At 37.2% G+C, this 17,306-nt stretch overlaps 2 protein-coding genes across 3 annotated transcripts in view; both read right to left on the bottom strand.

Annotated features, from left to right (window-relative positions):
• Positions 1 to 783: 783 nt before the first annotated feature.
• LOC136804425 (uncharacterized) lies at positions 784 to 2,127 on the bottom strand. The gene has a single exon (XM_067061136.1). It carries the CDS (start codon positions 2,125 to 2,127, stop codon positions 784 to 786), a length of 1,344 nt encoding a protein of 447 aa, XP_066917237.1.
• Positions 2,128 to 8,638: 6,511 nt separating this feature from the next.
• The window catches only part of LOC136804382 (coadhesin-like), a 31,607-nt gene continuing 22,939 nt past the window's right edge, over positions 8,639 to 17,306 (bottom strand). For both annotated transcript variants that reach the window (XM_067061094.1, XM_067061095.1), the window contains exons 5-11: positions 15,589 to 15,759; positions 14,499 to 14,669; positions 13,407 to 13,577; positions 10,673 to 10,807; positions 9,807 to 9,914; positions 9,322 to 9,482; positions 8,639 to 9,011 (exon numbers count right to left, since the gene is read on the bottom strand). In XM_067061094.1, coding sequence (XP_066917195.1) covers positions 8,781 to 9,011; positions 9,322 to 9,482; positions 9,807 to 9,914; positions 10,673 to 10,807; positions 13,407 to 13,577; positions 14,499 to 14,669; positions 15,589 to 15,759 — 1,148 coding nt within the window. In that variant the 3' untranslated portion in view covers positions 8,639 to 8,780. The remainder of the gene's footprint in view (positions 9,012 to 9,321; positions 9,483 to 9,806; positions 9,915 to 10,672; positions 10,808 to 13,406; positions 13,578 to 14,498; positions 14,670 to 15,588; positions 15,760 to 17,306) is intronic.

The following is a 17,306-nucleotide window of genomic DNA, read 5'->3' as shown; positions in this document are numbered from 1 at the left end:
ATGTCACTTTAATTGAATCGAAATAATAGACAGACTTTATGTTATGATTCTCTATCACTGACTCTTTTTACAAAGCATTGATGACTTTTTGTTGTTGCGTTTTCAACGACGGGAATAAAAATATCGACTATGACGCTCATCCAAGATCTTGGATGGTCGTCATGGTTACTTTTGTCTTCGCTGATTGCGCGATGAATAGAATCTCGATTCGTCGGCACAGCGTAAATATATGATTTTGAGCTGTGTTTTTCACGGTAAGACAGCTACGTATCCAACTCTAACCCTAACTGATAATAACCCAATTCCTAGCCAATCAGGTAGAACAAGAAATTTAGACATTTGATTAAACCCAGGTACAGTAAATTCCTTATGACCGACTTTGGTTTCGTAATTTTGAACCGGGAATTGTAGGTTGTCCTTTGCGTCAGTTATAAGAGTTAGGACTGAAGTTGACTGGTAACAGCATCCGCAAGCCCAGTAACTTTTTTCTTTTCTGATGCTGCAACTTATATAGCCAGAAACATGCTCAAGTTTGATGGAACTAATCTTTCCGGTCATTGGCAGTCTAAACAAGCAGGTGATCTTCCCAAAGGTTTTAGCAAGTGTTTCGAATTGCAAGTGTTTCGAATTGCATCAGTGATAACTTTTGGTTTGTGAACTGAGTTTCCATTGATCGACGAATCTCTCGGATCTTTCTTTCGACACGTCCGTTCATGTTATGTCCCCCAACAGGACATACTTTAAGCTCGACAGCATAGTTGATGAATAGTTTCCACTGGGTGTCTATGAAATCGAAGTGCAGGCCTTCACATCCTTTGAGGAGTTGACTGCCTTCATCAGTAAGGACGTGCTTTGGATACCCAAAACCTCACATGACAATCTGATAAATGCTTCAATGAATGCCGTTGAACTGTAGTCATCAATGACCTTGATTGATACAGTTGTTGTTGTTGCACAGCAGAAGACGACCATCCATACCTTGATGCTTTTACGTTTTTTTCGTTTTTTTTGTGGTGAATAGGCAAGGAATGGTCCACATATGTCGAGTTGGGTGGAGTAGAATGCGGGTGCAATCATCAAATTATGCGGTGAGATTGGTCCAATTTCAATGTCGATGGTTTTCTTCATCAAGTACCTGCATCGTTCGCATGATGTACGTACTGATTTGACCAAGCCTCTTCCATCAATGACATAGATCTGTTGAAGAAGATATCTGTATGTGGTTTCAATACCAGAATGGCGAACTGTTGGATGATACCAATGGATTTCGTTAAGAATGCTGATTGCTATTGGTGAATGACGGCACACAATTGGTACTGCAAAAGTAGTAGATAACAGATCAATCATTGCTTGAGTTGCTTTTCCAGTGATGGTATTCGAGTCGTTTGGTAAAATTCGTCCAGTGTAGATCATCACTTTGTTGGCCATTTTGCTGCTGTTTTTGTACTTTGACGCTTCCACGAATTCCATCACTTCTTGGGTAGCTTTCTTGTAAAAGTAGTTCTTTGCAGCTTCCAATAATTCTTCAATTGTGAGTCTTGGAATGTGATTGTATTTGGAATGTTTGCAATTTCGAAGAAATCTGATGGTCATTGCAAGGATACGACATATTGTTGAAAATCTGTGACGTAACGGGTCAATTAAGTAATTTGAGAACTTGTAGAACTTGGATGCTTCGTTGACATCTGCTTTGGTGAAGTGTGATTGTTGTTCTGTTGTGCTGACTTCCTTGGAAACTTCCTGTTGCTCCTTCTGGCTCAGTGATATTTCCTTTGCTGTGAGATTTGAGAAGTCGTCACCAGTCATCCATGGCAATCCATTGATCCATGTAGAGTTGGTTGCAATGACTTCATTTGAGTCACATCTCCTTGTTGCTATGTCTGCGATCATGTCAGTGCTCTTGATGTAACTCCAATTTGATGATGAAGAAAAACGTTTGATTTCAACCACACGACTCCTGAGCCATTTCTTGAGTGGTCTGTCTTCATCACATAACCAGTGAAGAACGATTTGACTGTCAGTGAATTTGTGGGATGCGTTGTGTTGAGTTGAGAAAGCCTGACGAACAACTTCACTAGTGTGAGCATTTAGAAGTGCTGCTACTAGTTCTCCTCTTGGTTGAGTCATGTCTTCTGGTAGGATACGTGAACGAGCAAAAATCAGTTGACACGAGTAGTTGCCACATGTTCTCTTGAAACGAATATATATTGCTGAACATGCAATGGATTGACTTGCATCACCAAAATCCAACGTGTTGATTTGTGTAGACTCTCAGCATCTTCAGGTATGATAGCTCTTCTGTAGGTGATGTCTTTAATTTCTGAGATGAGTTGGAAGTTCGATATCCAGAGTTGACGAAGATTCTCAGGCAATGTGTCGTCCCAAGATAGTTTTCGGTTTACTAGATCATGTAAATCTAATTTGAGCGATGCTGTGATTGGTGTGATGATTCCGGATAAGTCAAAGACTTCTGAAGCTTTGGATACACATTGTCTTCTGGTTAATTTTGCTGGTACTTCATTGATGACACCAACTTTCTTGCCACGATAACGTTTTGCAAAATTGAGGTCTTTGATGTCAAGTGCGATCGAATCTTCCTTTGGTTTCCACGTCATTCCAGCAACTGATATTGTTTCACCGTCTGATGAGAGGTTTTCGTTTGGATGACTTCCTGAGATTGTTACACCTTTGAGAGCAAAACCACCGTGGGATATGACTACTTCAAGCTCGTTGGACATTCCTTGGACTTCTTCCAGTGTTGAATGCCCAGATAAACAATCTTCGACGTAGATATTCTTTGAAACAGTACGATAGACATTTGGATGTTGGTCTTGGAAGATTTTGGCGGTCTCCCTCAAACCGAATTCTGCCTGATTTCCGCTTGATTTAACTCCGTATATAAGAGTCTTGATGATTTTTTCGTCTGGTGATGCATCATGGGCAAGTGATTCATGCCATAGGTATCGTTGTAAACACCAGTGAGATTGATCGAGCTTGATAGTGTTATACATCTTCTGGATGTCGGTGTGGAATGCAAATCTATGTCCCCTCCACCGAAGGAAGATTTCAAGAAGTTTATTCATACCATTGCGTCCTTTGGGTAGGATGTCGTTCAGTGATTTCCCAGTGGAAACTATTCATCAACTATGCTGTCGAGCTTAAAGTATGTCCTGTTGGGGGACATAACATGAACGGACGTGTCGAAAGAAAGATCCGAGAGATTCGTCGATCAATGGAAACTCAGTTCACAAACCAAAAGTTATCACTGATGCAACTCGAAACACTTGCTGCTCAAATCTCTAGCAACATCAACAATCTACCAATGGCAATTAGAGGGATAAAAGGAGACTTCGAAAGCATCGATCTACTAACTCCCAATCGACTACGTCTTGGTCGAAACAATGATCGAAGTCCTACTGGCTCGTTCAAGATCGTCTTCAAGGATCGAATACTGGATCAGAACAAAGCAATATTCGACGCCTGGTTTGAAACATGGCTCGTTAACCATGTACCTCAACTCATGTTCACTCCAAAATGGTTCAAATCAGATCGAGATATCAAGAAAGGAGATGTTGTACTCTTCACTAAACACGAATCAAAGTTGTCATCCAGCTATCAATTTGGTATGATCGATTCCACTGGGCGAAATAAGAGGTTTCCAATCCTGGAAATATCTTGAAAATATGATATTTCCATATACTTTTGTAAATATGGAAATATGACTTTTCCAAGTGTATATTTTCGCCCACGTCTTTAGAGCTTCAGCGTACTGGGCCAGAAAATACATAATCTGTTATCAGGTTAAGGCTGGAAGGTCAGCCAAAAGAGCTAAGAGGGTTAAGGGTTAGAGGGTCAAAGGGGTAAGAGGGTCAAAAAAGGGGTGAAAGGGATAATTTTGATGAGATGCGAGCAAATGTTAGATCAGCGTTCGATACAAAAGTCCAGGAACCTCGCTCGTTTGGGATGTTAGTTAGTCTAGTGTAATTATACTTTTTGTTCATTTTAGTCAGTTATAATACATTTGTTCTGTTGGGTGTAGACAATATCCATATCTGACCAAAGTATTATACTACAAATAAATAAGAAAATTGCCAAAAAGTCAAACCCAAAATAAAGATACATGTCATAATTTTAGTGCAGAACCATTTTTAGTTTTCATTACATACTGTACTTTTTTGTTTACTTAATAAAACCCCAATAACACTTTGTCGTAACTTGTTTGTAGACTGCCATTAAGCTACAAACTTTAAGAAAACCGCAAACTCCTGAAAAACATAGTTTTTGCCTATATAGAAATGGATCAGTGATAAATATCTTTTAGCTTTGTTTCTCTTCTTAATGTTATTTTATTATTTAGTTTGTTTATGTGTTTGGAACTGCGGGTCGGTTTTAGATATTGCCTGAGGGAGACTGAGTGTTGGGTACCCGTAACACGCGTAAAGTCGCTTTGAACCTGTCACAAGTCTGGGACTTCAGGCATAATTTTTGTTTTCTATTTATATATGTGTGTTGAGAGTTATTATTTGGTGGTTTTGTGTTTCTCATTCTTTTAAATTGACCATCTCTCTTTTGTTTCAAAGTCCCAAATCTTTCTTATTGTATTTTTCATCTGAACATAATAAATAAATCAAAAGATGTACAATCTACCGTGAAAAGCACAGCTCAAAATCATATATTTACGCTGTGCCGACGAATCCAGATTCTATTCATCGCGCAATCAGCGAAGACAAAAGTAACCATGACGACCATCCAAGATCTTGGATGAGCGTCATAGTCGATATTTTTATTCCCGTCGTTGAAAACACAACTTACAAAAAGTCATCAATGCTTTGTAAAAAGAGTCAGTGATAGAGAATCATAACATAAAGTCTGTCTATTACTTCGATTCAATTAAAGTGACATTTCCATAATTAAAAGTTTAGTAATAACTGTTATACATTTGGGGATCATGTAAAAGATTTCTTTCGAAAGAAACTCATTTCAACTACACTTGGAGGTTTCTGGGGAATTCGTAAATAGTAAACTGCATACTGATACAGTCTGCTAGACATTAATATGGTAATATTTGCTCTTCCTCTTTGATTTTTTCTACAGTGATTAGATTGACACATGCGCGATGAAATTTATATTATATGTCTTCAGAGGTTACTACTTTCTTTGAAAACTTAACCTCTGATACTCAGGGTATGTACAATCTTCAAAAATACAAAAACATTCTTTTCTTTTTAATTTAGATCTTTTTAAGCTGCTTATATATCAAATCTTTTCATTTCCTTAAAATGACTGCATCTTCAGTATATATATAACTTTGTGAGAAATATTTTTATCCTTCATAAATTTCTAAAACAGGAACAATTTTAGTCTATATAATCGGTTTGATTTATATATTTACAAAAATTCAAAAAAATGGAAAAAAACATATAATTATAAAAATATTAGTGCCTTTTTATGTTTCATCTTTATTTTATTTAGTATTTTCAACACTTTCTCTCCTTGAGGTCAGATCTCTGATCTTCACCATATATATACTTTACCAAATTCCAATATATAACACCTTGTCACAATTCTCTGCAACTCCTACCAGAAATTGTAACTGGTCGCCATTAACAATTTTAAGCTACAGTAGTCACAAACCGCACACTCTTGAAAAACACAATTTGCCAGAGAGTGGCCATGTTGTGTAACTTTATGGTATTGGTATATATACTTCATTAAAAAATCTAGAAACCATTTCTCATAACTTTCCGCAGTCCGCTTTCTGCAAGTCTGATAAAAGATATGTAAAAACTGTTGTCGCCATTCATTCCATATCAACCATTTAGTTGAAGCCAAAAACGTGCGCAAAATCAGAACAATTTGCTGTTCGGAACTGCGTGAAAAATAATTTGATCAATTTCAACAAAAACTGTATATAATAATTTTGCAAGTCCAATAATAGGAGATGTGATCGTCATCATTTGGATCCCGTCATCTGGCCGACCCTGATTTACGTCTATGTCTATGTCTATGTCTATAGACACCAAGTTAGTGTCCCGTCAGCACCTTGGGACTGACTACCCAATTCCCCTCACATGGCAAGGGTGGACCCGGGCGAAGGTTCACTCACTTGCCAAGCGAGCTGCTGTGAGTAAGAATAGAACCTTGATCTCCCGTACAGGAATCAAGGTTGATGACCACTGTACCACGGCAGCAGGTAGAGTCTTTAAGTCTGAAAGCTTTTCTGCTGCTTTGCTGGATTCCCACTTTCAACATCTGCACGCTCTGTGTTTACAAGTTTTCAAATCGAAGTAGCGAGCCGCGTGCTAATGGGTGTAAACCGAAAACCAGTTTATCCACGGTTGACGGTTTCTCAATTTTTTAATTCGGACCAGTCCACGCCGATTCCCTTTCAACAAGATGTAGTTGCTTCTTTAACAGAAAAATATTTTCGATCGACCGACCGAACGACCCACTTTTTAAAGTAGAAATGACGGGAAACAAACAATTTTTTGCGATCCGTGTTATATAATATGACTGAAGCAACAACCTTGCCGATACACAGGACATTCCGGTGCAGTTCGTCAGGTGCGCAAATATATGGATAAATCACTGGACAAAAGTTCCGGTGTAGTGTCTGGTGTACTTTGCTTCCGAGAGAAAAATGTACCAGACAGTCCGGTGTAGTCCGGTGTGCACCTTTGAAAATTTAATGAAGAAAACACCAGACAAAAAATACCGCCGGAATGTACGGTGTATCGGCAGGGTCGTCGGAAGCCAAACACGTCCAAGTCCAAAAAAACACGATTGCATCCAGTCTTTATCAAATTTAGACAGTAGCTGTACTTTGGTATACTTTATCAAATTCCAATAGCATTATAACACCATCAATCCCCCCTCTAGAGGCAAACAAGAAAAATATGTTTTTATTGCAAAAACTACTGTACTGTACTGTAATAAAAATTCAACATAAACAAAAACTTGAGCAAACGGCTTTAAACCTTCAAAAGATGTAGAAAAAGAATCCCCTTGATGAAAATCATGTGTTTGATTTGGCGAGTTAGAAAAATAAATGACAGAAATTGAAGCTTGCAACAGATTCACACTGGAAATACTTTGGAACAACACTTTATCGACTTATCGCTTGAGCCGCCATCTTGAAACACCACATTATGATCTGTAAAAACAACACACGCTAAAAGTACCCAAAAAGTTAAGCCGATCGGAAGAAAGTTTAGAAATCAAAGTGAGATTGGAAATCGGTTTTAAATGCTCCAAAATTTTGATCCAGAGCTGGAGCGGGAAAGAAATCGCAGAACCGATTTGAAGGGTCGCCGAGGCTGACCAACAAGTCTCAATTTAATGTTGCGCTATTAAATGATTAATTACGTATAGTTGAAAAGAGTTACCGAAAGGGAAGTTTTTGCGACTCAATGACTGAATGAATGGCCAAGCTTTATTCATATAATTATTCTAAAAATAAGATTTCCCATAACAACGAAATTAATATTTATTAGTCAATATAATATATTGGGATAATATTCAAGATATTATATTACTGGAAGAAGTAATAATAGAAATAGGAGGAGTAAATTGACCCTTTTTTATATAATTTACGAGTATGGTTAGTCACATGATTCGTTTCAAAAGTGGGCCTCTTATTAATTGATGGTTAAATGAAATGATATATATGACAAATTTATTCGTTTCCATTCCTTTCCCCTTTTTATTATCACGCAATGATGAAATAGAGCTAGACGATATGTGTCTTTGTACTAGTACTTTACCGTGAAAAGCACAGGCCAAAATCATATATCGACCTGTGCCGACCAATCCAGATTCTATTCAGCACGCAATCAACGCAGAGAAAAGTAACCATGACGACCATCCAAGATCTTGGATTAAGTTCAAAGCTGATTTTTTTTTCGCATCGTTGAAAACACAACTCAGAAATGTCATCAGCGCTTTTTAAAAAGAGTCAGTGGTAGAGAATCAAAACATAAAGTCTGTTTATTATTTCGATTCAATTAAAGTGATATTTCCATAATTAAAAGTTTAGTAATTATTGTTATACATTTGGGGATCATGTAAAAGATTTCTTTTGAAAGAAACTCATTTCAATTACACTTGGAGGTTTTTAGGGAATTCGTAAATAATAAACTGCATACTGATAAAGTCTGCTAGACATTAATATGGTAATATTTGCTCTTCATCTTTGATTTCTTCTATACGTAGTGATTAGATTGACACATGCACGATAAAATTTCTATTATTGGTCTTCAGAGGTTGAAATATTCTTTGAAAACTTAACCTCTGATACTCAGAGTACTTTTTTTCACGAAGCAATAAGAATTCTCTTAGCATCTATTACAAAAAGCCATACGCAGGGAAGAAATTCATAGGTAGCTTAGACTCACCAAAAAAGCTTTCAGCCCTTACTATTTTCTCTATCAGGATATAAGGGGTAGCTTTTTTGCTGTAGGTTTTAAGGGGTATCCACTGGTAGAGGATGAGCACCTATTTCATAGATAATTTTGACTCTTAAGAGGAACAATTTACTAAATCCCTCTAAAATCGAAACAATGTAATTCTATCATGCTACAAAAGAGATATTTCTTGTTATGTATACTTAAGGTTTGAGAAACTTTGAACGATGTAGTAATTAATCCTATAGAACAATTTTTTTAATGCAATTCATTATTAACAATACAAAACAGAAAAAGTATACAATTTTGTAACAATTAGTACAAGTAAAAATGCACAAACACCCCCTTTATCAATTATCCGTATCACGCACCATTGCATTATCCAAAATATCGACACAACAATCGAACACCATTCAAACTAGTATCGTCGTCACTCCCTTGGTCACTTTCGATCTGTGTTTGAAGACCAACAATTCTGTACAAACCAGCAGGACAGTAAGTGCTTTGTGTCCATGAACCCCAACCACCTTCACCGCTTTCGTACCACTGATTGTCATCTCGACATATCAAACGAATGGCATTGGTCGAAGTATCGTCATCATCAGGCCCCTGAAAATTCATTATAAAATAAGGTTTATTTCTTACAAGGTAATTTTAGCACGTGGGAGGGGTTGGAATTTGAATAAATATTTTGATAAGAAGAGTAGAAGGATCTATGTAATCAAACTTTATTAAGGAGGTGTAATGGTATATCAACTTTTAAAATATCAACTCAATAAGATGACTTTTAAACCGGGGTAAATTTGAGTTCTTGGTTCTTGAGAAACCGAAATTATTGACTGCTGGAAAATTTAAAAGCCTTAAAATGATATTTTGATTCTTCGGAGATGATAAGTTACAGAAGTCCAATTTGTATTACCAGGTGGCTTTCAAATTTTAGCATTCCACCGTAAAATCCATTAATACATTTTTGTGACTCGGCTCGCCAAGTGCCCCAATTGGTGTATCCACTTGTGATGGTAGTGCCAACATCATTGTTACATCTTAAAGAGATCGCATTTAATGCCGTGTCATCGCCATCTGGAATAAAAAGAGACATACATTGAACAAAGAGAAAAACTTTATTAAAAACTATCAGTATCTAGCTATAGTGAGTAGTAAATTCCTATCTCTCTATCTAGAGTTGTAACTGCTCTAAGATAAGATGTAAAACACATGTATTTATAGAACCCATTTTATAAGAAAATTTGCCCTGAGAACCAATTTATAACCCGAGATAATTTTGTTTTTCGATTAATTTCAAGAACGCCAATGATGAAAATTATACTTGGCAGGAATTGAAGAGATTTAACAAAACCATGCCAAAAAATTCTCGGAAACAACTTTTTATGAAAGATTCTATACCTCCTTGGTGGCTTTCGATTCTTGTTTGCAGCCTGACAACCCAGGTTCCTTTTGGGCAATACTCCCATGAACGCCAACTGCCCCATAAATCAGTGTTGTAGCTTAGAACTAAAATATAATTTTTTTAGTGTAGATAGATGGTAGATGTGTGTAGAAGATTGAATGAAAAGTAAATTTGAGCTAAAGAAAATTGGCATTGGCAACTTCTAAAAGTAATTATCGCTACGACCGTTCTATTTAGGTTATACTAGCAAGTAGCGGTCGCGCTATGAATGCCTCGCGAACGCATTCATAATCGAGAATGAACTGATTGGCTGATAAAAAAAGAAACGATGTGTACAGCTTGGTGCACACAGTAAAATATCTTTTAAATATCCCTTCTTTACTTAGTTTGTAGGGACTAATTACCGAAAAGTATATGGCTGTCTATCAAGAGTTATTGATCTGATTCTAATAAAAGTTGGTGTTTATAAGAAAAATAATGCACATATTGTGTACTGTCCCTGTTTTACTTTGTAAGAATATAAATAGAAGAATAGAATAGAACTAAAATCAATACAAGTCGCAACAAAGTAGATAAAACAATAGGTGCGCGCGACCATTTTTTAAGAGCAGTGGTCCGCTCAGAATCGGAAAAAACATCAACGACATGAATATTTTTCTGGCGAGCAAGTCCACTACGTGAAGCAACAAAATCCCCTGCGGGGCAATAATGGAAATTAACAGAATCCACATTCAGTATTTGATGTAAAAACCCTACACCGATGCGGCTAAACTCGTCCCCAGTGAATAATAACCCTGTTCAGTACTTATTTTCCTCTTTAAAAAACTAAGAAGCACTTTCACTTGAGACAGGGTTGTATTACCTTTGTCAGGGAAGCATGAAGATTCAATTTGGCACATTTCTGTAGTTTCGGTCGTTTTGCCAGAACATCCATGATGACACGTGCGTGTTCGTATGGCTGTCTTTGAACAATGCTGACATGACCAACTTGACCAAGCTGGTAAAAGAATACAAGATAAAGAGAAATCAGTTTCCAATTTTCTTGAAGACAGAGTGGCAGGATAATAGTTATACTTTGCTCAAAAAACTTGCCAAAAAATCTAGTAAGAACAAACTATATAAGAACAAAAGGCTTCAATGGCCAAAATATTAAGAACAAGTTAAGAACATTTTAAGGCTCCGTGGACTCTAAAATACCCATTTTCTTTTAGGAAAATGGACAAAAATACCCAAAATATTGACAACATCCGAAGCGGCTTCAAAATTTTTGGATGATCATGAATCATAATACAGTCTTCAAATTCAAACGCCATGAAAGCTCAGGGAAACCTTAGAGGCAAAAGCTGATCTACTGAAGAAAACATATTTTCAATTGCTGCAATGGGCTTTTCCAGATAAAGTCCGTACCCCCCTGTTGAGGAGGTTTCTTTTTTTAGGTGCACCCCCATGGAATTCCAGACCGAAAATTCCCATACCCCTATGGAATTCTGGAACTTCAAATTATCTGCTCCTATGGAATTCCGGAACTACAAATCCCTTACCCCTATGTAATTCCGATTAGAAAATTCTTTAACCCTATGGAATACCATGGTTTTGTTTACCCTAACTGACTTTGCTGCTAAAAAATGATTTGGGTCTAGTCGATCAAGAATAAAACGTAACATCAAGAATCGCTAGCTGATTCCTATAATCCTACGCTTTAAGAAGCACGTACTCTTAAAGGGCTAAAAAGGGAGAAACGATTAAACAATTAGATTTCCAGAAAGAGATTTCCGACTAGCGAGCATAGAAAAAGACCTCCAAGCATGTAAACAAACAAGCTCAAAAGTTTTTTGATTTAAAAATGAAAAAGATGAAGTAGTTATGGCTAGGTGGGGACTGAAAAATGGATGCAATATAGGGAAAAGTATACATTGGCTAGTTAATTAAATCATTTCGCAGCTAATTTGATTCTGGCAGACGAAATGCAAGGGGATATTTCCACTGAGTATATCACGTTAGGTTCTAAATTTTAAATAATGTTGATAGTGTCGTTTTGAATATCACATGATTGGACAACAGCAGAATACAAGCCAGGCTTCCACCCAGTTCCAAGATCTTTCTGCATCCATTTCACCTTTATTGCCAAGCCCACCTCAAAATATTCTTCGTAAAGAAATGGAGATTCGGAATCGATTGAAGTACCAGCAGAACATTCGACGCTTCCTGTATTGTCTTCAATACCCACGGTTTTGACGTATCTCCGTAGACCACGGAAGACACCGCTGATATCCTTGATTTCATCAACACGTCTGGAATCAAGAGAGGAGCGCTCTATTTCTTTTTCGTGAATTTTCGGTTGCGTCTAATTACGGGTCCATTGACGATTCTGCCCTTTATTTTTTGGTCGATTATGGTTTCAGCAATGTTCTATTTTATAACCATACAGGGGGGTGGACAAACCTAGACGGGGTCAAAAATTTTCTAATAACCGAAGGGTATATAACCGTCCATCAAGAGTTATTGATTGATTCTTATAAAGTATATGCTTATAAGTAAAATAAATATGCTCATATTTTGTGCCATCCCTTGTTCACTTTGTAAAAACTAATTCCCAAAGGTATATCACCATCTATCGAGAGTTATTGATTTGATTCTTATAAAGTATATGCTTATAAGAAAGATAATCTAACTAAACGAGAAGAAATAAATGAAAATTTGTCCGCTTTTATTTGGACACACTGTATCTTAAAAAGGCTTTTCAGGCTTAGGTGAGTTGGCGATCACCTGAAGGTATCGGAAAAGTGTTTCATTGCCAGGTGGTTCTATTTTGAATGAGTGAAAGGCAATGATTGACATAAAAAGAAAACTTTTCGTCACCAGATCAGTCATAAACCACATCATTGGGATTCGCTGCAGTTAATGCTTTCCAAGCTCCTAATCATATGGATTACTCTATAAACTCTATTCTGCGCTATATGGCTGAGAAAATACCGAGACTTCTTGTCATTTTCTCTCCTCAATCCAAAACCCAACGAGTGTGAAGAATTGGCTGAAATAATTTACAGGGAACCAAAGTTTTTGTTTACAAAAATGATGATGGGACAAATTCTTTGGGCTCTTCCAGAAAATGTTCATACATGGGGGCAGGAGGATATAGTGTCCGGGGGGGGGGGGGTAGCGAAAAAACATCGAAATTTACCTTGTCTGGGGGGTGAATTTGCTCTGTCCGGGGGTAATTTGGGTTGTCCAGGGGGGTCAACTGATGCTTACCCGCAGGGGGGGGGGGTAAACCAGTTGTCTGGGGGGCCAAAAGGCACTTTGTCCGGGGGTAAATCACTTTTAAATTGTTATATCCTCTACCCCCATATTCAATTTTTTTCTGGAAAAGCCCATTATCTACCTTTACTCTCAGTGACCAGGATCTAGGGAATAAAAAATATCAAGCAATGTCAAGAAAACACAAAGCTTACCCAGCTGGAACACAACGTCGTTTCAACGTTTTTCAAATATTCACAACGTCCATATAACGTTAGATGAACGTTGAAACAACGTTGTGTGCCAGCTGGGTAAGAAGATAAACCCGCTAATTTCCCCATGGCGTTGGTTACTCTTACCAGAACATGGATTGATATTGCATGATTTTTCTTCTCGTTCATGGCCTTCACAATGCTTTCCTCCGTACTGACTTGCTGGATTATCACAAGCTCGTGTTCGATACTGTGTACCACTTCCACAACTTAGTGTGCAAGAAGAAAAACCACTCCAGCTAGACCAACCACCATCCACTAGAACAAAGGGATAAATTGCAAATACCCTTCATGCATCTAAGGGGCCTCTGAAATTTCTCACAGCGACTTAGGTGGTCTATATACCTATTATTGGTAAAACTTTCAATTCAGAAGCTCCAATAATTCCTGAGTTCCAGAGATAGGTTCATATTTGTTTTATAGACCGGTAGGAAGATAAGATACTTTTTGATGCTTTATACATCTAATTTAGAGAAGATTGAATGATGTCGGAGCTTTTTTTTGCGAAATACATCAAGTTATTGTTCTTTTTCACAGCTCCGTGGAAATAATTGTTAAATAACTGTTATAACAACCTTTTAAACAAGTCATAGAACAGGAATGTAAGGTCTGGATGGGGAGGGTAGTCAGGCAAATTGACCGGCGGCGGTATGTGCGGCGATTAAGGGTATGTTTTAAAGATAACAAAACCGCACTGTAGGGTTGACTTTTTTTAGATGCAGGGTGGAATTTTCAGCAAATCCAGGAGCAGTTGCACATTTTTGCCCAAAAATTCTGATTATTTTGCTCAAAAAGCTTTGACAATTCGAGGAAAATGCACTGTAAGGGTATGAATATTACCAATTTTTTGCTGCACTGTAGTGTAAGGGTGTGATTCTAAAAACCAATTTTTCCACGCCCCCTCCACTGGGCGAAATAAGAGGTTTCCAATCCTGGAAATATTTTGAAAATATGATATTTCCATATACTTTTGTAAATATGGAAATATGAATTTTCTATATTTCTAAGTTATGTCTTAGAAAACACAAAGCTTACCCAGCTGGAACACAACGTCGTTTCAACGTTTTTCTAATATTCACAATATCCATATAACGTTAGATGAAAGTTGAAACGACGTTGCGTGCCAGCTGGGTAAGAAGATAAACCCGCTAATTTCCCCATGGCGTTGGTTACTCTTACCAGGACATGGATTGGTATTGCATGATTTTTCTTCTCGTTCATAGCCTTCACAATGCTTTCCTCCGTACTGACTTGCTGGATTATCACAAGCTCGTGTTCGATACTGCGTACCACTTCCACAACTTAGTGTGCAAGAAGAAAAACCACTCCAGCTAGACCAACCACCATCCACTAGAACGAAGAGATAAATTGCAAATACCTTCATGCATCTAAAGGTCTCTGAAATTTCTCACAGCGACTTAGGTGGTCAATATACCTATTATTGGTAAAACTTTCAATTCAGAAGCTCCAATAATTCCTGAGTTCCAGAGATAGGTTCATATTTGTTTTATAGACCGGTAGGAAGATAAGATACTTTTTGATGCTTTATACATCTAATTTAGAGAAGATTGAATGATGTCGGAGCTTTTTTTTGCGAAATACATCAAGTTATTGTTCTTTTTCACAGCTCCGTGGAAATAATTGTTAAATAACTGTTATAACAACCTTTTAAACAAGTCATAGAACAGGAATGTAAGGTCTGGATGGGGAGGGTAGTCAGGCAAATTGACCGGCGGCGGTATGTGCGGTGATTAAGGGTATGTTTTAAAGATAACAAAACCGCACTGTAGGGTTGACTTTTTTTAGATGCAGGGTGGAATTTTCAGCAAATCCAGGAACAGTTGCACATTTTTGCCCAAAAATTCTGATTATTTTGCTCAAAAAGCTTTGACAATTCGAGGAAAATGCACTGTAAGGGTATGAATATTACCAATTTTTTGCTGCACTGTAGTGTAAGGGTGTGATTCTAAAAACCAATTTTTCCACGCCCCCTCCACTGGGCGAAATAAGAGGTTTCCAATCCTGGAAATATCTTGAAAATATGATATTTCCATATACTTTTGTAAATATGGAAATATGAATTTTCTATATTTCTAAGTTATGTCTTAGAAAACACAAAGCTTACCCAGCTGGAACACAACGTCGTTTCAACGTTTTTCTAATATTCACAATGTCCATATAACGTTAGATGAAAGTTGAAACGACGTTGTGTGCCAGCTGGGTAAGAAGATAAACCCGCTAATTTCCCCATGGCGTTGGTTACTCTTACCAGGACATGGATTGGTATTGCATGATTTTTCTTCTCGTTCATAGCCTTCGCAATGCTTTCCTCCGTACTGACTTGCTGGATTATCACAAGCTCGTGTTCGATACTGCGTACCACTTCCACAACTTAGTGTGCAAGAAGAAAAACCACTCCAGCTAGACCAACCACCATCCACTAGAACGAAGAGATAAATTGCAAATACCCTTCATGCATCTAAGAGGTCTCTGAAATTTCTCACAGCGACTTAGGTGGTCAATATACCTATTATTGGTAAAACTTTCAATTCAGAAGCTCCAATAATTCCTGAGTTCCAGAGATAGGTTCATATTTGTTTTATAGACCGGTAGGAAGATAAGATACTTTTTGATGCTTTATACATCTAATTTAGAGAAGGTTGAATGATGTCGGAGCTTTTTTTTGCGAAATACATCAAGTTATTGTTCTTTTTCACAGCTCCGTGGAAATAATTGTTAAATAACTGTTATAACAACCTTTTAAACAAGTCATAGAACAGGAATGAAAGGTCTGGATGGGGATGGTAGTCAGGCAAATTGACCGGCGGCGGTATGTGCGGCGATTAAGGGTATGTTTTAAAGATAACAGAACCGCACTGTAGGGTTGACTTTTTTTAGATACAGGGTGGAATTTTCAGCAAATCCAGGAACAGTTGCACATTTTTGCCCGAAAATTCTGATTATTAATTTCGCATAGCGAAAGTATTACGATCGTCTTTCGCGGCGGCGGTGCGGAAAAAAAATTAGAAAACGAAAGTAGTTGAAACTTCTAGAACATTCTCGAAGATTCTATAATATGAACTCACTCGCTAAAATAAAATTTAATGATTCCAGTCTGCAAGTGCTTAGGTAGGTAGAACCGGGTTTGTGTACTTTACGATGCACGATCCAACGATTCGCGATTCGCGATGCGCATAAATTATGCATAAATTTTCATTATTTACGGATAAACCAATCAAGCTCATTCTCGGAAATTCACTCGAATTCGAGTTGAGGCGAGTTGAGGAATAAATATTCGAATTGTTCGAATCGAGTTTTCGCACGTGCAGGAGAATGTCAACTGTTGTAGTAGACAGGCAGCTGATGACATCAAAAAAAGTGAATCAGTGAAAATTCGAGGGACAAATATTGAGTACTTATTTAGAAATCTTTATAGTTTAGAAAGTCAGAAAAATTTACTCGGCGTGTTTAAAAATCTTTACCGGACGTGTCCGAGAATAATTTATTAATTGATGACGTCACAAGCAAAAGTGAAAAATTGATGTTGCAAAATTTCAAAGTTTTACATTCCATTCGAAGTGTTTTTTGATGTAGATTTCAAATCACATCAATCTTAATAAGTAAAAATTTGAATATGAAAAGTTATTGAGGTCTCTAGCTCTTCTATGACGTCATTTTTGAAAAAATGCCTGATTTTATAAGGAATTACGATCTCAATTTTCTCGAGTTAGGCTGAGAAATCGAATATACCCGTTTAATTGTCTTCTATATAGTTTTTGACGAGCTTTCGAATGGTGTAAATTGTTTTTCGATTTGATGACGTTGAAATTTGACATTTTCTAGGGGGTCAAAGGGTCATGATTGACCAAAATCACATGTCAAATTTAAGTCATAACTTTTGAAATCTAAATTTTTACTTATTGAGACTGATGTGATTTAGAATCTAGATCGAAAAATGCATCGAATGGTATATATATCATTATTATA

The sequence above is a fragment of the Clytia hemisphaerica genome, unplaced genomic scaffold, assembly GCF_902728285.1.
Source record: "Clytia hemisphaerica strain Z4C2 unplaced genomic scaffold, Clytia hemisphaerica genome assembly, whole genome shotgun sequence".
In the NCBI taxonomy this organism is placed as follows: Eukaryota; Metazoa; Cnidaria; class Hydrozoa; order Leptothecata; family Clytiidae; genus Clytia; species Clytia hemisphaerica.
The sequence above is the reverse complement of the archived record's forward strand: the minus strand, read 5'-3'. Positions and strand labels throughout refer to the sequence as shown.